Genomic DNA, 23,088 nt, shown 5'->3' on the forward strand with positions numbered 1-23,088 from the left:
TCTGGGTGGGAACAAAATCCAAAATAAAGATCACGTGTTGGCTTGAGATTTATACATCTGAGAAACACCGCCCTCTCTCGGAGCACGGCAGTATGGCAAAAATAACAGCACTTCAGGACTGAACCATTCACTTGACAACGAGGCTTTGTACTCACTGATCACAGATAAGCATCTGGTGAAAATGTTACCAAAAGCTTGATATGGCTAATAAACGAAATCATAATTAAAATAAACTTAAATAATAAATAACAAGTCTCCTCCGACCAACCTTTTTATGTATTCATGAGGATTGTTTTGTTCCCCGAGCATTGAAAAGGAGTGGTTCGGTCCAATAGTATTGAAAGGGGGCTGAAAAACGGTTTGTTTTCACCGAGAGGAAGAAGCGTTGCTGATAATCGCCGCTGCAGCACCAATTTTAAGAAACGGTTGTAACATTTATTTTACATCTGGTTGCTATCCGGAAAACAGCTTTCTTAGCTCGCCATGGCTCTGTGCGGGGGTGTCGGAGCCATGGCTTTGCCCAGCGAGCTTATCGTTCACATATTCTCCTTTCTGTCCGACCGAGACAAGCTCCGGGCCTCGGCCGTGTGCTCGCGATGGAGGGAGTGTCTCTTCTACCCCGCGTTGTGGACCGAGCTCAAACTGCGGATAGGTGGTGGTTGTAACGGCAGCGACTCCAGCTCCGAGGACACCCCGAGACTGGAGTTCCTCATGCGGAAGTTCGGTTCCTTCGTGCGGGAGCTGCAGCTCGAACTTGCACCAGTGGAAGGCTACCTCAGTCCACTGAACAGCGAGTCGTCCACCAGAATGGACCAGCCTCCCGGTTCCGATAACGACCCGCAGCTTTCCGAGCGATGGAGAGACGCCATGGCTATCTACATGGACCAGGTGTTGTGTGTGTTCACCAGCATCCGCAACAACAGGTAACCTTATCATTTCTCACTCCAGGATGCATTTGGTGCCTTTATTTATTTAATTTCAGTTATTCGCATGGTACACTCTCCGTTTGCTGAATTTCACAGTATTTGTTGCGTCGTAGTAGGCTAGCAACCAGCTAACGTTAGCTTAGTTAGCTATAAACAAACCCTGACATTAGCAGTTACGTAATCAGGTCATGTCTTTGCAGCGGAGTTAGTAACGTTATCCAACCTCATCTCAATAACTCTGAAGGCGTTGGTGGCAGTATTTTATTCGCTTTTATTTACCGTCGTCAAAAAATATGTATGTTTGCTATATATATGTTTTATCTGCTTAAGTGTCAATGCTAAGTCTGACGCTGGTCTGCGTTTCTATTGTTGCCAGTTTTGTATTCTGTTTGGGGTCCAGCAGATACAATGCAGCACTGGTGGTGGTTAGAGAAAGCTTTGTTAGCTATGACGTGCTGATATCAGCACTGACACACACACATATACACTGTATGCGTATACATTTACCTTTGGTATTTCGTTGCATACTGTAGAATGTAATCGACTAAGTGCTGCATACTTAAAATGTAACCACTTGGCTAATGTTTGTTGTGGAAGTTTACTGCTGCACAAAACTGTTCTTTGAATTTCAGATTCCCGATTAAGTGCAGAAGTTCTCTCTAGTATACCTTCTCCTACCTTCTCTATTATTCTCTACAGTGCTTTGTAGTATTGAAATAGCACCCATCCAAAGCTGTGCTGGTCATGTCTTAGTTCTGCTGAGGGGGCTAAAACCTTTTCTGTTGTCTGACTTCTACTCAGTGTGCAGTTTCTGACATTTTCCATACAGAACACCCACCAACCAACCTGACCTGTGTCCCAGTCCCATGATACATACAACTTCTAGCATGGGTTTGAGTTGAGGTGTGGTCTAATGGAAATATGACAAATTTAGGCACAACCACATGTCATTGTGTCTACTGGATTATCTTCATTTTTGAATGTGGGTGAATGTCCAATATTGTCTCACTCAGTAAAGTAAAACAAAAATCTGGTCAAAGTTTAGCTTCTTTCTTTTGAAGGCTATCTCAACTTAATCGATGTTGCATAGGTTGGTCATGCCATTTAGCATATCTAATGGCTTCCCTTGCTAAGTAGCTGCACATGAGACTGCTGGTGGTTTCACATTGTGAAGCTTAGTTTTCAGCTGATTTACAGGAAGTGGGCTCCATGAAATATGATTTACACTGTACCTGGTAGGTTGGCTTCTTTATTATGTGGCAGGATGTTGTATGAGTGGTTTATAATTCTTTGCCACAACTAACATTGCTCTTCCAGACATCATTGTCAAGGCAGATGCAGAGTCTGTTTTGAAAAAAGTTGTTCTGTTACTGATACCAGTTTGGGAAACACCTCAGATTCAGGCTGAAATGCGTAATTGTGTATTGGTGAGTACAGCAAGCTCTGCATTGATCTGATGCAAAAATGTATAACCCCCCCCCCCCAAAATGTACTTGTATGATTGAAAAATTTGTTTTTTGCAAAACTGTAGCCTATGCAAAAGGTGCACTGTGCAGCTACAATGGATGTTAAACCACTTGAAACTACCCATTTAGATCGCAAGGAAGAACTGAACTCATACCCACTAAGTCTGCCCAGAACCTGGGCGTCATAATTGACGACCAGCTAACCTTTAAGACGACCAGCTAACCTTTAAGGTTCAGGTGGCCTCGATTGCTCGGTCATGCCGATTTGCCCTGTACAACATCAGGAAGATCAGACCCTACCTATCGGAGCATGCAACACAACTGCTGGTACAGGCTCTTGTAATATCAGGCGCTGACTACTGCAACTCCCTACTGGCAGGCCTGCATGCACATTCTAACCTCTACAGATGATACAGAACACAGCGTGACTGGTCTTCAACCAACCCAAAACAGCACATGTCACTCCACTGTACATATCCCTCCAATGGCTCCCAGTTGCCGCTCGCATCATATTCAAAATCCTGTTGCTCATAGGACTGGGCGATATGACGATATATATCATCAAAACAATATGAAAATGTCTATCGTATGTGTTTTTCTATATCGGCTCTATGTGATGTTACAAAACCAGCAGCCAAACTGCTTTACAGCAATTGTTACGTCATTTTGAAAACGCTTTACTTTCTAATCCTTGCACGTTATTAACAGGGACAGGGCAGACACACAATGTGCACAAAAGGACTCGGGCTTATCCCAAGCGAAAAACTGAAACTAAGTACTTTGCATTTGTCAAGTATTCAAGTCACACAGGATTATCAAAAAATAGGCTTTACCATGTGGTTATTTCATGGACTAATTATTTGTTAAATCACCAGAAAAAATGCTATATCGTAAAAAAAATCCTATATCATGATAAAGGAATTTGGCCATATCACCCTGCCCTAGTTGCTCGCTTACAAAACGGCAACAAAAACAACTCCTGCCTCCCTGAATGCCCTCATCCAGGGGGGTATACTACGAAGCAGGATTTGCAGTTATCGAGCTAACTTAAGGGTTAACTCTGAGTTTTCAGTACTACGAAGGTGGTTCACTTCTTACCGGGGTAGAACACCATGGTAACTTATGCTTGACACCTAGCCTGCTCTGGAGCAGGTCATGTTTGAGATAAGAGATCAACCTGAACTCATCACCACCTACTAACCAATCAGGTCTCTTGATCTGTGAGCAGATCGTGAAAGGGAGGAGAGAGAGGTTAAACACTTCCGCTTTACGAAATATACTCATTAAAGATATTCATTGTGCTTTTCTGATATACATCTACAACAGAGACTGATAAAAACAATTAAGACTGAAGTACTTTTGTACTTAAATGATATGAAAGTAAGCATTCGTACTGCTCTAATCTGTGATTTTATATTTATTTTTATTTGATCCATTGTTTGATATGGCTGGGCTGAGAGAATATGTCTAAATCTGTCATTAACGCAACAAAAATAAATCTGTGCAACGTATTAATCTAATGTAATACACAATAGTTATAATAAATATATCGTGCTCTAATGATGGAGCAGTGATATTATTTGTGCATTTACACAGTCTGCATTTTTTGGGGTTTTTTTTACTATTGTCCTCCCTGCATTTGGCTGCTGCAACTGAGTGGATTTTAGTCTAGATTATGTGTAATTTCTTCATATCTTTCTAAAATCATAGTTTGCTCTGAGTTTGTAAAATATGCCGATCAGCTGACGGCACACTTGCCCTTGTTTAGAATGGTCATTTGCTCCAAACAACGCCCCTTTAATGTTTACGCTCTCATAGAAACCCTGGGTTGACTTATCGAGTTGATGACCAGCGTCTTGTGACTGCTCAGTGCGATATCCTTTGTCAGGGTAAGTGAAGCCAGATCAGGAAAAGAGACCCTGGTACTCCAATCACAACAGGGCCCTAAGTCGCTAACTAGACTCTTCTCCTCTGTAGTCCCCAGGTGGTTGAACAAGCTACCAAACTCCATTCGGTTCGCAGAGTCCCTTTCACCTTTAAGAAAAAGCTAAAGACCCAGCTCTTTCATGAACATCTCTGCACTTAATGATATTGATGCTATTGATGATAATGACATTGAGGATGTTGTTGATGTTGATTAGGATATTCATGATAATGACTATGTTGACCTTGTTGATGACAATGGTGATAAAAAAAAAAAAAGACAAAAAACAAACAAACCAAAAAAAAAATCGCCCTATACACTGCCTGTTGGCACCAGTGTCTGATCACACTTGAAGCTGTTGGCACTTACTGACTTTGTTCCCTCCTGTCTTGATCGTTGCTTGTGTTGTATTAAATCTCGGATGTATGTCGCTTTGGACAAAAGTGTCTGCTAAATGAAATTGTAACATTGATTCAAGTATATACTAGGGATGGCACGATACCACTTTTTTGTTTCCGATACAGATACCGATACCACAACTTTGAGTATCTGCCGATACCGATACCAAAACCGATACCCTTTTTACTCTTAAAAACAAACGGAAACTTCTTGAAAATAAATTTGTATGGATTTGCTTAAGGTAGCCTTGTAGGATCATGGTCAAACTTTTAGACAAACATTCTGTTTCCCCAAAGGAAAAAAATACATTAGCCCACAACATGACTCAAGTTATGCAGCAGTACGGCTGCTGCGTTTTATTTAAACTTTCATTTAAACTTAAGTCAGCAGACTCAGCACCATTCAACATACAATTTAAAGTGCAACTTTGTGTAAAACTTAAAATCTGAGTATTAAAACAAATAAAAAAATTATAGCTCCAGTGTAAACTGACATGGCTTAGCACTCAGTGTAACATGTATATGCCCCAATGATATACAGCAGCAAAAAACAAGTTGCAATGTACATCGTAACTTAAATAACTCATTAAGGGAATTGGACACACTTTTGAGCTCCATAGATCGGTTGTGAAACTAATCATGACCACGTCTTCCAAGCATTTGGAAATTAACTCACAGACTTCCTTGTACTTCAACGGGATGGCCGTTTCTGAGATGAAAGGACGGTTTGGAATTTTGTACCGAGGCTCCAAATGTTCAATTAAACGTTGAAAACCCTCATTTTCAAAAACAGAAAGTGGTTGGTCGTCCAGCAAAATGAATTCAATAACTCTCCCGGTTATAAGTTTTGCTTTGTTGCTGTCTGGAGGGAGTTTCTGGCGCTTCTCAACAGTTTCCTGTAATGTTTGTTGTTGCGGCTCACTTTTCCTCTTGGCACTCGTTGCCTGCACAAACTCGGCATGCTCCTTTCCGTGATGCTTTCGTAAATGTTTTATCAAGTTTGTGGTGTTGAAGCTTCCAGTGCTGCTGCCACCCCTCGACACCCTCGCGCTACTTTCTGCCCACGTGACACGTGCTGCAACTTTACGGCATGTCGCACAAAGTAATGGTGGCGGCTTAAGGATCGGATCGGACGATATATGTTCAATATTTCCGATCCCGTAATTTTGGCTAATATCGGAGCAATGCCGATGCTGAGTATCGGATCGGCGCATCCCTAGTATATACAAGGAATCTGTCATGGTGTTAGTGGTACATTACTGTAAACATCAAATGTATTCTCATTGGAAACGGCAGCAATGTTACTTTGCTAATGAGAACTGCAACACAATTTCAGCATTTTTTACACTGTAAAATGCAAAACTGCAATGTGTACAGGGTTTGCGAGTTGTGCTCCCTGCCGGACATTTTTTTTTCTATCTGTATATATGTTTGATTTTCATTTGTGATGGACTGTCAAACTGACGATAAAAGAAAGTTCTATGGCCTTCATTCTCTGTACAAATCATGTTTTACAAAGAGTTTAACCTGAGCCAGGTCATACAGCACTGATAGCTGTCATATGACATCCATACAGGGTTAGTAGTATACAGCTGTGAGATAGATAGCCTAGTACAAATGTGTATTCTTTTTTATCACACTGGCTTCAGATTGGTTGTAGGTATCAGCAAACGATTAAGTTCAGTAATGGAAGGGGAAAAAAATTGGAACATTGTTGTTTAAAAGAATATTCTTAGGTGCATTACAACCTATGATTATCTGAATGCTTTTCAAAGCATCAAGCTTTGGCACATAGTCAGTTGGTGATTCTTGCCAGGAGTAAGATTGGTATCAGAATATAAAGGACTATAGACAGCAATGCAACTAAATGCAGGGCATACATAATAGGAGGTGACCAAGTTCGCAAAATACGGCTAAATACAGTTTGTATAAGAGGTTGGAAATGGTTGAACTCGATCCCTAGCCTTGACATTATTCCCATGCATTACGCACTGGGTGTGATAGAACCACATACGTAATTTACAGCAGTAATGAGTTTTACACATGTTGACAGAGCAAACAGATGACATAAAAGCCATCCCTCTGAGATAACTGTTTTACGAATAGGTTTGGTTCTCAGCCAAGTTGGCCTGTAAACAATGCCAACGATAGAATAATGGGGTGTTATTCTTTTTCTTGATACAGATGTCTCAGTATGACAGCTACCTGTCAATTTAAAACTAAAGTACTGTTTTGAAAACTTATTAAAGATTAGTCCAATATTGAATTCCTTTCTTTCTTTTCTTTATTATTTTTATTTCTAACCTTCCCTCTCTCTGTCTTTCATTCTTTAGAAACCTTCAGAAGCTGAGTCTCTATGGTGACACCTGTATTCTTCAGCAAGAGGGACTATTGGACAGCTCCAATCTGCACCAAATTCACCAGGGGGACAAAAAGATCAACGAGTAAGTCAGTGCATAACAATGTAGAAGTATTTTACTGCCAGTTGTCAGAAGAGATGTGAGATTCATAATTACTTCCTATCCATAGAACTGTTATATGCATTGTGAATTAGGGATGCACGATATTATTGGCACGTTATCAGTATTTGCAGATAATGGCTTGAAAATGACATATTGGCATATTTCCGCCGATAAAACAATTCTTTAATTATGCCTAAATGCTCGATGATTGCCTAAAAAAGCTGGACGTAATGCTCAACATTAACTCGGCACAAGTGTGCTCGCCTGCACAACACCTCTTCCATTAAGCGTGAAGAAGGGTGCAAGACGTCTGCGGTATGGCAGTTTTTCAAAGGTTTAATTCATTTTATGTATTTGTTCTGTGCAATAGGAAAAATTTGCTCTAGTTGTGGCTATTGTCAGGATTGTCTCAGGGAGAGCATCATCCAAGCCCGTCTAAGTTGTATGAATATTACAGTTTTATTTGAACGACAATGTTACATACAAATAAATATAGCATTTTGAACATAACCTAAGTTTAAGTACTTTTCTTAAATTGCGCAGTGAATGTGTACATTTTAAAAGGCACTGTATTGCGTTATTTCTGCATCTGCCAGTGGGCCACTACAATAAGAGTAGGCATGATTTCAATTCCAGTACAGGGGAGAATTGATGTGCTCTGCAATTAGGTGGAAAAACAACATGTGTCTAATATATTGGTATCGAAATCAGCGAAAAGAGTCGGAAAATATCGGCATATTGGATATCGGCAAAAAATCCAATATCGTGTATGCCGATGAATAAGTTTGACTTTATACAGAACTGCAACAGGGGAATGTATTGAAAAGTGACCAATTGCTGAGTATGAATGGTCTCCATGATATTTATTGTATTTTTGATATTTTGTAGATGTTTGTGTGGGTGTGGAATTATTAATACCCACACAGTATTATTAACCAACTAAAAGTGTCTACATCTTTGTTTGGAATTAGAAACAGTGTGGGTTGCTTGTGGTTTCGGAATAATTAAGTCACAAAATGAGCATCCGTTTTTTAAGGTTGTTTATCCATCAACCAATTAGCTGGCTCACAGAAACGTCAGCATTACCAAAGCACATAAAACACACTGTGTGTGACCAGCTGTCTGTCAACATGCATGGGCTTAGAGACATTAGGCTTTGTTAAATCTAATGCTATGTCCTTGACGCACCACCTACACAGGGTTGTGCAAAATTTTGGGCACCCCTATTCAAAATGCCTTTTACAGTTTATATTGAAGTTAACAGAAGCTAACCAAACGCTACAAAAATTTAACAAATGACCTTTTTCAAATTTAAAAGATTACTTTTTATCTTTTCTTTTATATATTTTCAAAATACATAAGGCCCTGTTTAAAAGTTTGGAAACCCTTTTGGGTTACTTTTTAAAAAAATTGTGATTTACTTGTTTGAGCTTTAATGAGTCAGGTGAATATAATTCCAGGGTAGACCTACTTATTCTGAAGTTACTCCATACCTCCTAAAGTGTATATAAAGCTGCGGCAGCTGTGCTGTCTGCGGTTAACAACCATGGGTTCATCTGAACATTTATCCAAGGAGCAGACAAAGATTAAGGTGTTCACAGGACAACAATACAACATAATTTCAAAAAACATGGTTGAGTTGCTAGAAAGAAGCCTTTCTTTTGACCTTAACACAAAGTGAAGCATTTAAACAATATAAAGAAAGCCTGAAGCCTTCTTGAACAATGTGCTTTAGACTGATTAAACCAACACAGGTATTTTGGGAGAAAAAAAGAGTGACACATTAATCAGGGGAACAGGAAATGTTGAGAAAGTGGAATGAAGAATGGATTCTACCACCTAAATTCAAGAAGATATTCTAGAGGCTGAAGTTCAGAGGTTAGTCCAGACATTGAAATGAAAGATAAGTCATCTCTCCTATCTTCCAGTGATGGATAAATGTTTTGGATTGGCCAACACTGTCACCAGACTTGAATACTATAAAAAAAAAACTATGGAGTGATCTAAAACATGCTCTGTACTCAATGAAGCCAAAGAATATTTCCGAGCTTTCGGTGTTCTGCCAGGAAGAATGGGGAAAAATTCCAAAAGCTAGACTGAAAAGACTCGAAGCTGGCTGTAGGAAGTGTTAGCAAGCTGTTATAGTTGCCAGAGGAGGAGTTACTGAGTTTGTACTGAAAGCGTTTCTAAATCTTGCACAACTATTTTATTTGGAACAGTAAAAATAATAATATACAAGTATTCATGAAAACTAAACAATCGTGCTTCTCAGTCACAGCAAACAGCGTGGGTTTTTTTGCAACTCAGTGGTAGTTAGGTGGGTGGCCTAACATGAAAATGTGATGTCAGTGCACACATTCTATATTCCACTTTGTAAGCTAGATAGTGAGGATGGGATACAATCTAGATGTCACACTTTATTTTTAAACCTCAAATTAGCCCAAAAATAGTGAGAAAATATGTTTAATTATGATTTGCCAGACTACCTGAGTAAAGCCTCTATGTTGAGTAATGTTAGAATTGGATCTAAATTCAAGGATGCAACAGGTTTCAATAGAGTGAAATGTTCTTTTAACTTTCAAAGGTCTTACATTCCTATATGAAAACAAGAAATATATCAAATGTTCTGTTTGAACTTTGTTTTTTTTACTTCTATGTGCAACAAAAGTAATTGTGTCTGTTATTTATTTTCTTAAAATTACATTTTTAATTGGTATTAGCACTAGGGATAGACCGATTATCGGCCGTTTTGACGCATATCGGCATTTTTTTTAAAACTTTTTTTGTTTGTTTTTATCCGACGGGCGATAAGAGTGCAGAGTGCTCACACACACGGCGGAGAGGAGAAAAAGTTCATTTCTTTGCAAATTTTATTTAACTTTGTTTTATTTACTTAATAAAACTTCAGGAAGTTATTTATTTATTTATTTATTAAAAATTTTTTATTAACTTTATAAGAGATGCTGCTGACCCTGGGAACTCCCTGCGCTTTTTGTTTGTTTGTTTAATAAACATATGCTTAAAGGCATTTAAACAAAGTTAAGTGTTGGAGTTTGTATTATTCAAAATTTTGACGCCAATATTTTCACTTTTACTGCAACTGAATATCAGCTCCAAATATCGGTTATCGGCCTCCTTGACTAGTAATAATCGGTATCGGCCCTGAAAAAAACATATCAGTCTATCTCTAATTAGCACCACTCAAAGTGTTTTCAGATTTAACTTGCAGGAAGCTGTTGTTGTGCTGGTAAAGTGAATTATAGCTAATTTTCCCTCTTTTTATTACCCTTCTGCTGTGCTCCGCAGAATCCAGCAGTTGTTCATGGAGTTATTGTCCAACAGCCGGCAGCTGCGATGGTTGTCTTGTAGCTTCATGCTCGGTCTGGTGACTCCCTGCTCCTTAGCCTGCCTGTCAAATCCTTCAGCTGAGACCCTGAAGCACCTCAGTTTACTGGACCACCAACTAGGTATGTGCTGTCTGTACCTCCTTAAATGCAGTAACAGCTTCAAAGCATTTAAACTGATTAAAATCCATAACACCTCTCCTGAATTGTCCTCAGGTCCTCTGATCTCTCCATCCGAGTTGGATCGTCTATCTAATCTTCATTCTCTAGCTCTGGATTTCTCTGATTTGACATCAGAGCTTTGTGGTTTGCTGGCATCTCCGCGCCGAACTCCTCTACATCGCCTCACCCTGCTGCTCAACGGCGCCGCCCTGGAGTTCAAACCGTTAGAAGGGACAGCTACAGAGGACGATTGGAAGGCACTGGTAATGCAGCAGCTATCATTGTTTCTCACTCTTGTGTACTTCAGTTAAGGAAATCAAAGTCACTTTTTGATCTTGTCACTGCTGTCTCAAGCTTTGAGTGAGTGCAATTCTCTTCATGTGAACACCATTCAAGTGTCCCTGATTCTCCACAGGTCCGTGTGAGTGCCAACCTGCGGGTGTACATGATGGCCCTGGAGGTCGACAGCTCAGAGCTCCTCAGAGTCCTAAAGCCCAGCCTTCCTCTGGAGCGCCTCCACCTCGACAGTTACAGCACACTGGTGTCAGATGCCACACTGGAGCTCATCTCTCAGCAGTACAACAAAACGCTGACTCACTTCATGCTCCTGAGGGATGACCCTGACTTCCCCGATCTCAGCGTCAATCGGAACGAAGACCCATTGGTCCTCTTGGCATGGAGATGTACTCAGCTGGCTGTTCTGGTGATACATGGTGAGTTCAGTTGTTTTTGCAGAGATATATACATTAAGATGACTTCAAGTTCATTCTGATCTGTGCTGGGCCAACCTGGCAAAAAAGGGGTTGTCTAGGCTAGATATACGTAGTGTGTAAACTGGTTCAGGCTTTGTGGAAGTGATCTAAACTGTAATAGTAAGTAGTAGTATAAGTGCAAACTGTTTAAAATCTTATACTCAATTACTGTCAATTCTGTTGCTGAAATCTAAATTTAAATTCAAGTGTATTATCAAAAAGGGCTTTGAATAGAGGCAATTTAAGCCTTCCAGAAGTGATGTTGTAACTAAACTGTGGTACTGTGGTAAGATAATGCGGCCTGCAGAAGTTCTTTTCCAAAACCAAAAGTAAGGCTGACCGTGGCCACTTTGTTGAGCTTTTTGTGCCACTTTGGGGAAGTACAAGGAATTATAAACACATCACTAGAATATTATCATGTTTTCAAGTGAAGTATAATGTTGGCAATTTCCGACACATCCAACAGACAAAGAACATTTATGTTAAGAAAAAAAAATGGCTGCACTGGGTCAAAAACTGTTGTGTTAGTTATAATAAGTTACACAAATTGTGTGCTCTTTAAGGATAGGGACAGTGATGGCACAGAATTCATTTTAAAAATTAAGTTCCGGCTACAGCTTTGTGATAATACAGGTCGGTGGTATCGGCTGGCAGTCTCAAGAGGAGTAAGAGGCAATTTGACTTATAAATAAGTACATATTTAAACATTTTATTAAATAATGGATAAAGCAATGTGTTTAGAATCATTCATCAGGATTGGAGATGAAGGCAGGTATTTAAAATTAAAACCATCAAAATCTACAGGACTGTGAATGGCTGGTTTAGCAACACAGTAATCCCCCTAAACCACCATGTAGGAAAAAAATCACATTAAAACTATCAATTTCTTTGTTTAGAACTGGGAAATAGGTGGCCTTAAAGGTATGAAACCAAAAAGTCTCACACTGACAGTTTTAGGAGTCAAAGAGTCTGTGTAATCGTGGCCTGCAGCCCGGTACTGCTACAAGGCTTTGCTTCAAGCTGAACCACATAATAGCACTTTTGTGTTCAACCTATATCCTCTGCAGCTGATGTTTTGTGCAGCCATTAGTTGTTCCATGCCACCAAATGGAATTGTGTCCATATTCACTCTCCTTGTAACTGTCTTTACGCTCCCTGAACTCCTTAGCAAATAATTGTGCTCTTTAGCTGCTATATTCACAAAGTAGTCAGTAGCTTCGCGGCCGGGTGTTTGATGTTGTACAAGTAGCATACAGTGGGTTTGTTTTTACCTGAAACCCCTTCCTGTTTTGTATGGAGAAAAGGCTGATGCAGAGTGAAGGGAGAAAATCAGTTGCTCGCAGCAAAATAACAACAACCAAACAACCAATAAGCTGAAAAAAGGGTAATAACGATTGGTGGTTGTAATCTGTGGGTTTTTCCTTTTCAGACACATCTTTAACATTCAACAGAGTTTAGTGTGAAACTGTATAGTGTCTTTGTTTTTTTCTCTAATACTGGCAAGATTAGTCCAGCCTCCCTGAACTCTTCTCTCTGTGTAGGTTACACTGTTTGGTCCCATAACTTGGTGGCCATCTCTCGGCTGAGAGGTTCCAGTCTTCGTGTTCTGACCGTCTCTGAGGAGAGTATCGACTTCGATCCTGACCAGTCAGTGTGCATGGAGGGCGACCCGGTCCACAACCTGGTCAAGGAGGTTTCACTGGGCCTCGGCCGTGTCTGGCACCCTTGCCTGGATTCCAGCTTGGTTCTGTCTGAACCCACCCAACACTTCCACCGCGAGCTGCAGGCCTTCAGCATGGGCATGTAGGCAGGGATATCAAATCCGACACATCACTGCTTAAACTGTGTCAAGACCAGGCCAGACCAACCAAGTCCAGGTCAACTTGGATTTCTTGAACCAGACCAAAACAAGTCCTAAGTGAGAAACCTAAACTGGATCTTAAACAATCTAGGAATTACATTTATTTGAACTGATGTGAGCTGATTGTTTTTATTTTATTTTTATTTTCTGTGTGTCTCTCACAGGGTTTTAGCACACAATCAAGTCCCACCACTTTCCAAATGTTTTCTTGCTTTGCCTCTTGATTTTCTAGTTAGCCATATTTAACCTTTTGTTATAATTGGATATTGTATTGAAATGTTGAAATTCATATCGTTCGAAGTCATACCAATCTGTGATTACTCACTACAGATAAGACTTGAATCATGCCCATTTTAAATTTGTCTGCTTTAATGGGAAACTCTGCTGCTTACAATACCCTCTTGTCTGGCATGGCCCAGTCTGGTCTGGTCTTGATCTACAAGTATTCAGAGCTCGATGTCTTTCCTTCAACTTAATAACCTCCAGAGCCTCTGATTTTCCCCCCCTTTTTTTCTTTATTTGAAAGCATCCCAATCTCTTCCTTTTCTGTGTATAATCTTGTTTTTCCTGTGTGGTGGTTTCCTTGCCTGTATAGGCTTTGTGTGTATTTAAATACAGATATATTATTATCCCGCTCACGCCTAATGCAGAACGGTCGGTAAGGTTAAGTGATGGACTGGTGGGGTGGGGATGTGTGTTCTGACACAAGCTACTAGCTTTAGTTGTGAATGCAATTTGTTTTCCTTATTTTACTTTAGCTCTGTGTTGGACTGACTGTCTGCTCCACTCTAGCAACAGTTTTACTTTGTAAACTAACTGATCAATCACTTCCTTGGTGACACATCTTTAGCTGCTTCTGCTGGTGCTCTGAAAGAGCACCTTGTGCATTTGTCTGCTAGTTTGAGAGTCTTGCCAGCAGGGTCAGAATCTCCACTGTAATGTGGCTGATTGGGCAGGTGCTAATCAGTTTTAATGCTGTTTGCAACAACAGCCATGTCAGTGCTTTGACTCAGATTTATGATCATTGTAAAATGGTTTTATTTAAGGATTATAAGCACCTTTCTTATGGTGTTATGGAGAATATTGTTACATGCTTGCAACCAACACACTTCCCACCCAGCTCACTTTGCGGGGACCTCACTAGTAGATTTAATAGGGAGCCTAGTGTTACCACTGACATTAGAGCCAAACGATAGGAATCAGCCCGTCACAATACAACATACCCCTTCTCTGTTTGGACGTGCACTGAGCTGGTTGTAAATCATGGCATCTTTTCAATATAGGATCAATATAGCTGTCTTTGCTTTCCTCTAGAAGTCAAGACTGTCTGAGTAGAACCACAGGTTCCAGAGTCCCTTTGTATTAAAAGTTATGTCATCAAGTCCAAGATATAACAGGCCAGTGCGTCATAATATGAAGGGCTCTGAGATTAATGATACTTCTAGATTTTCATTCCGTAATGCCACATATATATCTGTGTTATGGGAAGTTTCTGTGACTATTTCCAAACTAATTGTTGGCCATGCTTAAACAAAACCAGTTTTCTGAGTGCATGGCTTCAGCCAGCAACTTTGCAGGCTGGAACTGGTTTTACTCAATTTTTAGGGGTCAAACATTTCACAACAAATAACAGGGAAAGGAAAATAAGAGGATGCACTGAATGTAACATGACTCATTCTGTTGGCCAGTCAGTTTTTTTGTTTTATTGAAGGCTTACTGTATAGCTATATTTGTCACAGAAATTTGGCAGATGCATACCTCGCCACAACAGCCAAGACTGCTGTAAAAATGTGTTTGTACATTGTGGGTTCCACTAAAAGCCAAGACTGGTTATTTTTCAGAAAGGTGGCACCTACTGCACAACAAGGTTTTGGGTCACGTGGCGTATTTCTGTGGCGAATACTTTCTGTCAGTCTCAGGTAGGCTTTGAACATCACTATGACCAGGACAGTGGTGATGAAGATACTGAGTAGAGTGTGTGAAACAATCAGTTAGCGTGAGTCGTTTTGTTGGGGATATTTTCTTCTTGAGTCACAGTTGCCTTGGAAACAGCCCCCTGTTTTAATGATACAGTTGTTCTTGTTACTATTGTTGTTATTAATGATGTTGTTTATCTTGCCATCTGATAAACCCCTTGTTCCACCATGGTTGGGGGGTCAGCAAACCTTATCATACATTTGTTTTCAAAGATTAAGGTTGATAATGACTAAAGAATGGCAAAACCAATCTGCTTGTTGCACATGTTTAATATCTTCAGGAGAAGTTCGGGGGAAGACAGTGGCTCTGGAATGAAAGAAAATCCATGCTGCCGATAGAGCTTAACCTGCTGGGCACAATTAATGTCTGAACTGAATGTAGTCCACTTTTTGGGGGGGAAATGTCTGGCACATTGCATCCTGTGTGGCTGTGCAACTGGCTTGTTCATCTTCTAGGGTGAAGGCCTGACTTTGATTGAATCCTAGTTGCATTTATTGTCAAATACTAACTGAGGGGATACATTTGCCCTAATTCATGTTGTTCAGGCTCTATGGACGTACAAGCATGCCATGTTCAGGGCCCAAGCCAGCATTGCCAACCAAATACATTGTGTTCCAGACAACCCTTATTTTGAGTGTAACCTTGGCCAACTAAGGTTACATCAGATGCTGCAGTGTTTACAGCTGTGCAACAACGGTGTCCTGTTAAAACATGTCTTGTGCTCAGTTGGGATTTAACCTGGAGAAATCAATGTTATGATGGGCTGCAGACCTATCTCTCAATACTGTCAACGAGCCATTGTTTGGAAAAATATCTTCCTAAATAGCTTTGGTTCAGTTGTGTGCACTGCAGTGGCACTTTAGAGGTATGGGTAATTGCATTGTAGACTGTGAAGGTCCATATCGAGGTGTGTAGTTTATAAGGTTGTCCTGGACTGATATGAAACCAGAATTGTGTGCCAGCACTGGTTCAGAATGAATTGGTCCTTGTTGTGTGCCTATGGTTACCAAAACTTTGCTCATCTTGATGGTTTTGGCAAGATGATCTCCTTGTCCTTGGTCCATATCTCAGGATAAATGCACTTTGGCACCAAGAGTCTTTGAAAGGCTGTCTGTGGCTGTATTTTGAGCTGTACACTCAACCACTCAGAGGGGATACCAACAGAACACATCAGACCAAAATATGTTGGTTTTTATCTTATCTCCCTCCTCCCCCCTCTCATCTCTTTTTTTTTAAGAGCTCAGCTTTGCTTCTTTGTGTGAGAATAAGCTGTTATAGGTTTCTACCGTGAATGAGCATCATCTAGTATGGAGGGAAAATTCACAGCACTTCGTAGAGGAATGTCATTTCAAAGCTGAGCGAACACATTTTTACAAGCAACTGATTTTAATACGCTGATTTTACAAACTCCACTCTCACCATATATGTGTGCTTCCTCTACCACTTCTGTCTTCTCAACTCCCAACATGTTATTGGCCCCATACTCAGTCAGATCTCTCTCTTTGGGCAGTCCAACCGTGTCTCTGCTCCGAGTAAAAAGAGAGGATGTGGTTTCTACCAAACTAAGGTCAGCTAGAGCGGAAGAATATTCCTATTTAACTATAGTATTCCTCTTTTAACTCCAATACAGTTAAGAAAAAAATCTTCCTGTGTTTATGTTTATTATAAAATATTGCTTTGACGTTTTGTGGGAAATAGAATTATGTTATTTATTTAGACCACAAAACCATCGAGAGAGTAAAGAATTAGACAATATTCAAGAGAGCAGAGGAGAATTGCAAAACAACTTCTTTATTATTATTATCATTCTTTATTATAGCTTGTGTTTATCTAACAAAACACACCAAAATTTTAGTGAAGATGGCGTGAAGAAGCTCTGTGTTGTTGAGAAGAGGTGAGACAAACTTCTGCCAATAAGGCAATGCTGGCAATTGTAAATTACTTTGAAAAACATGGTCACATTATGGCATAGCATTTTGGAAACTGTTATCAGTGGAATAATGACTTAGCCCTGATCCCTTTGTGTCATCAGCTAAAAATTGAGCCATCTTGTGCCTGAAAGCTTCTCGAATCTCACTGCTTTTCCAACCTCTGCTCTCCCCAATTATTAGCTCTGTGCTGTTTGTAGCTGTTGCCGTGATTGTTAGTTTACTCTTTAGGAAGGCAGCATCAGACGCTGCAGTAGCTTCAAAAGTGTTTGAGCACGCACACGTTTATATTTCTCTCTTGGAGTGTGCCTGTATTTTCTGCGCAACTTTTCACGTAGGCTTTCAAAAGTGTATCCAGTAGAAATGAATAAAGAAGTATGAATGTGTGTGCAAACAAGTTTTCAGCAGTGCAGCCATCATATGTTTTGTGAATGCTAATGTGTATGTGTGTCTGTGTATTTAAAGGGGCGGGGGGCTTGCTCATTTTCGGCAGTGTAGTTTTATCACTTCTACTGCAGCAGGAAACAGGAACAGAAATCGTTCGTTCTCAGGGTACAATCGGAGGGAAAGTTACAATAGCTCAGGCCTCTAGCTCACTTGTATGAGGGTTAGGAGTCACTGGATCTGTTCTCCTCCCTCATTGTGTTTATAAGCTGCCAAAGACCACAGTGGAACAAACTGAACCCAGACACAAGTCTATCTGAAGTGCCCATGTACACACACACTGGCAGGAGGCTGGTCCAGTGTTCCTACCTACTCTACACCTCCTTACTTTCTCTTCTCTTTACTCTGCACTCTTGGTTTCTTCCACTCTCTGACTACTCAGTTTTTTCTGTCTAAACTCTTTTCTTTGTTGTACTAGGGACCATACTGTGCTGAACCAGGTGCTTAAGGTGAGAGGAGACAAATGTGTGGCCAGAGTTGTCTAAGTAGTTGCACCCTATGTTGAGAAATGTAGGATTTCAGTCAGGCTGTATTGAATGTGTCTGACGGAAGGCACAGTTGAAATTGTAATCCAACAAACGTAGGGAAAGCAGCTTTGTTGCACAACTTGTAAAATGTGGCCCAATTCCTATTGTTGAGTGGCAAAGCACGGCCATTCAAGTCCAGTGCAGTGTGCTTCTGTAGTGTGACAGAGGCTGAGCAGAGAGGTGTTGCAGCCTGGGGCATTTTCCTCCCTCTTTCTCTTTCTTTCATCACCTGTTTCACTGTGAGGAGTGAGTGAATGTAGAACCTAAAGGCGAGGAGGTCGAGAGTTTGGTTCATTCTCAGAACACAGACGCAGTCAGGGATTGAACACTCCGGCAGATGCTTCCGGAAGCTACTTTGTGACGGATAAAGCTTCCCAGTGAGGCCAGTGTGCCTGATCTGATATGTTGTATCACAAGCCTGCAGCCAAGGTCAGATATGATGGGAAGCGTTTAGTCCTGGGCTTTTGGAGCTCTAAAGTGAGTCACTGCTAGAGAAAAGGACATTCCACATGGGGGTCGCTCAGACCATCTGACTAGCAAACCGTTTACTACAAAGTGTCTGCATGAAAATTGGTCTCTATATAAATATATAATATATTTTTTTTACTTTGAATGAGGTCGGTCTGTTTTTGAAGGGATCAGGGATGCAGTCACACCAGATTACCAGCAGGTCTGAGCAGAGTGGAGGTGTGATACCATTTTAGTGCTAGTTTAAGTGCGTGACTGCGTCAAAGGTCGACTATGTTCCTAACAAGTGTTTCGACCTTTGCTTTCAATTGACATTTCAACATCTTGAGGCCATTTGGGTTTTGTGTCCGGTACACTAAAGGCCATACGCGAACGCAACTCACACTAACTGTGCTAAATATACAGCTAGTTACGAGCTACTCTGGATATGAAATACGTTGGTTTCAACCTTTCAGTGTCTCACAGTGGTGTCAGTTATTCAGGCAGCCATTACCTTTGTAACTTCATGTTAATGTGGTTGCAGCCAGTTCCACTTGCCCGTTTGACCTGTTTTATGTTAAGTTTTTGGTTTTCTGTGCTCGTAGAGAATTCCTGGAAGACAGCCGGGATGAACTGAATCCACAGAGCTGGCCTCTAATGTAGTACACCTAAGACAGTTGGCCTTGACAGCTTTTTGAAACTGATGTTATAGCAGAACTGTAGATATGCAAGGAAACAAAGAGTGGGGTTTGACACTTCTTTGCTAATTGCCAATACTAATACCATTGACAATGACTGAATGGTGAGCGCGTGTTATTTTAGTACCAAAGCAGCAGACTGTGTCAGATCTGCATCAGTCTAAACACAGGCTCAGAATTACAAGCAGACAGTGTTTTATTTCCACTTTGATCTTTGCTCAGACTCGATGCCAACTCAAGAGTCTGTAATGTCATCTCTCAGGATGTTTGCAACGGAGAGTAAAATGAAATAGCTGTAGTAAGATGGTTCTGGACCTAAAACCTTCCTTAAAAGAGGTTTAAGAAAGGTGACATGTTTCTGAAGGGATTGCTATTAAGAGACAGGGTTTCCTTATCACAATGTGACATTTCAGACGCTTCCTGTTTGTTTTATTTTTGTATTTAAATGCTAAGACCATAGACTACTACCAGAACATGCAAGACTCTGAATGGACACACATAGGGCTGGACTCATGCAGGAATGTGAAGACTCTGATTTAACATCCTGATATGTATTATTTCTGTTACTCTGGGAAAAACACTGGATGTGCAATACACTGGTATAAAATCAGTCCTATGTAACAGATATGGATGGTGTGTATAAGGCTTGAAATAATCTCAGAGAAGGGGCAGAAAACACAGAGCAAGGCCTTTGGTGTTTGCCACACTGAGAGCCTTACAGGAAGTTTGGATTCTCCAGTTTTAATTTCAGCCATAGCTGACACTAAAACTTGTTTTTCCAGCCAGCTTAAGATAATCATCCCACTAAAACGCTGATACAAGGGTTATTATTGTGTACTTGCCATATTATATTTCAACAGAAGAAACATCAAAATGGCACTAATAGCATAACCTGGCCAAACTCTGTCAGTAGCTTTTGAAGGTAGTGTAGTGCCTGGTTATATCAAGGAACTGATAGATATTCATGCTCAGTGTCAGCCAACTATCTTCATTTAGGTCTCATCGACTGTGGCTCTGATGTTTCTGGCTGTGAAACAAAGTCTTTCTTGTCAAGTCTGGAGAGCCAAACCTCCTAATTAGCCAGGCAGGCAGGCCTGCTGCCCAGTCCAGCCTCACAACTATGCAAGAGGAATGCATATAATCCACTCTTTTTTTCAGTTTATATATTTAGTTTTTCTTTTTCTCGCTGTCACGCAGTAAAAATGAAGTCGTAAACTAATAAGAACTTGCAATGACAATACTTGGCCTTATGATGATTTCTGAAATCTTTATCATTTTGTTTTAAGATCTCTTGATTCTGGTCAGCCAGCCCAGCGACTGCAGCGGTGACGGCAGGCTCACTCTTGGTCTCTGTGAGACTGGCTAGACGGCCCCTAGTTTTATCGTGGTACGAATGTTGTGCATTTGTTTAAAATCAGGACAGTTTGCAATAACAGCAGTCTTACTCGTGGCCACAAAGGGGCACAAGCAGTGCTGACAGCACCCGGCTGCGTCTTTAGAAAACCATAGAGGAAGAAATATAAACTATATAAATAGATATAGAAACTCACACAGTGCATATTTGTATAGGTATCAACAATGCATTACCGTGGTATACTCTTATGCAACACATGTCCGGGTTCAATTTATGAACATGAAGTATATTATAAAATCACACAGACTTTGTAAATCAGAAGCGATGTTGTTGTGTGTTTTCTGCGAAAATGGTTTTACCATCCTTAATGTTGAATATTCTGAGCGTTACGTTCCTGTGTGATTGTGTTTGTTAAAGTGAGCACATAGCAGTGGGTTTTACCTTCTTCCTGTAAGCAGGGAACCAGATGTAACCCAAAACACGGCTGGTCCAGATTCAAGTCACAAGGAGCATATTTTAAATACAGGACTTTTCATTTGTTTCTTAAAAACGTGGTTTTACAAATGTAGTCTCTTACTCAACTAAGATCTACATGCAGTGTTCAAACAGATCTGTATATCTTCAAATGCAACAGTTGTAGTATTTTAAAGGCCAGTTAATTAACAGCACGAATTATGACCGGCTTTTACCAGCAAAGAAAAGTTCCTACCCTAAAACTTCCCCCATTGTCCATCTAAAGGAGCTTTAGTTAATCTATGAGACTGAAATTTTATAAAACCTTTATTTGAAACTTTTCCAGCTGTGTTTTGGTTTAGTCTGCAGGGAATGAGTCCCCTCCAGCTGAGAGGACAGATTTTATTATAGAGAAGTGTTGATCCGTGGTTTTGTTGTGCAGAGAAGGGAGGAGACATTACAAACCTCCATGTACAACCTCTTACATGACTGATGGCGTACACTTGAGGGGTCAACCTGCCGAATGTTGATTTGAATTAATGTTGAATGAATGCTTCTCTTCTTTTAGTCAGTGAATAAAAGCATTAAAAAGTTTGTTTGCGTCTGTTGGCTTTGTTTTTTCTTCCCCATCTTTTTTCAGCTTCAGCAACATCTGGGTATACACTGATAAGACGAGGCCGCCAGGGGTTTTAATTGTCTACTCAAAGAAACTTGCTCTTCTTAATGGACCAACATTTGCAAAATATTTTTGTACTATGCTGTTAACATGTTAATTTCTGCTATATTGGCACTGGTTTCATGTTTAGCCCCAGAGGTCCACGCTTTCAACCAACCTGTGAGATAATCAAACCCTAGTGTCCATAAAAACTTGAGACATAAAGAAAACCTATAGTGCCTGCCCAGCCAATGGAATTCTCTTCCTATCTTGTCATATAAAGACGTAATTTCAGTGCTTAACTCAAGGATTTAAGTTTGAGCATCGGTTGGTTTCAAACAGCAACTTTATATTTTTTTGTGTAAAACTTAAAACAAAAAATCAATGATGACTTAAAAAAGAGTAAAAAAAGATGCAGCCAAAGCCACACCTAAAAACTATCATTGCAAAGTGGAACTCTAATCATTATGGCTGCTAAGGACCTTGATGGTTTTAAGGTTTGTCCATAATCTTTTCGTAGCCAACACCTGCATGATCTCTACAAAGCAATTTGATGAGTCACGAAATAAGGCTTGTAGGTGCAGTTCACTGTCTGAGATTTGACTAGGCTGTTAAACCCAAACTTTGATTGATAGTCAGTTGGATTTTAAGTACTTGAACAATCATGCTGTGTATGTGACAGTTATTATGTAACATTTATATTTGCACACCCATAGACATGCCGGCACATCAGGGGAATCGCCCAGCGCTACTTTTCTGCTTTGTTTAGAGCTCAGACAAAGAGCTCGTTCACATCTGGATTAAGAGACTATAAGATTATCATCATGCAACTGTGCTGAAACAATGACAGATTGTGTCTGCCCACAGTTACCAAGGAGGTTCAATTATTCCACACCTTAATGCTGATGAATACCAAAGACTTACTGAACTTCTCTTTGGGGCAGGAATTAATTATCATTACAAATACTGATTATTAGAGTGAAATAAAAACATCATCATGCTTTGATTAATCATTAAGTAAAACAAGAAATAACTGAAAATACAGGAAGGCCTTTTTATGTTTGGTTTTGACATAAAATGCTGAAACTTGAAATAATCTGCTGACGGAATGGTGAGTGTCTCTTTCTTCAAAAAGTTGCATATTATACATTAAAGATATTATATATAAATCATATGCTGTGTATTAAAAATATAATGTACTCTGTATTATGTAAGTCAGTTTTGCACTAAACTGTACAAAACCTGCAAAAATATTTATTATTTATACTATTAGCTATTCCATTTCTCGGCATAACCCTGTTATATATAAA

The 23,088-nt window shown here is 40.1% G+C and overlaps 1 protein-coding gene across 1 annotated transcript; it reads left to right on the top strand.

Annotated features, from left to right (window-relative positions):
- Positions 1-395: 395 nt before the first annotated feature.
- Positions 396-13,866, top strand: LOC138591258 (F-box only protein 33). The gene is made up of 6 exons (XM_069661793.1): positions 396-923; positions 7,048-7,158; positions 10,483-10,643; positions 10,737-10,945; positions 11,098-11,395; positions 12,976-13,866. The coding sequence occupies exons 1-6, from the start codon at positions 484-486 to the stop codon at positions 13,239-13,241; spliced, it is 1,485 nt and encodes a 494-aa protein (XP_069517894.1). The 5' UTR covers positions 396-483; the 3' UTR covers positions 13,242-13,866.
- The last annotated feature ends 9,222 nt before the right edge of the window (positions 13,867-23,088 follow it).

The sequence above is a fragment of the Semicossyphus pulcher genome, unplaced genomic scaffold, assembly GCF_022749685.1.
Source record: "Semicossyphus pulcher isolate SPU_LCO1_2020_fin unplaced genomic scaffold, fSemPul1.0.p SCAF_14, whole genome shotgun sequence".
NCBI classification, from domain to species: domain Eukaryota; kingdom Metazoa; phylum Chordata; class Actinopteri; order Labriformes; family Labridae; genus Semicossyphus; species Semicossyphus pulcher.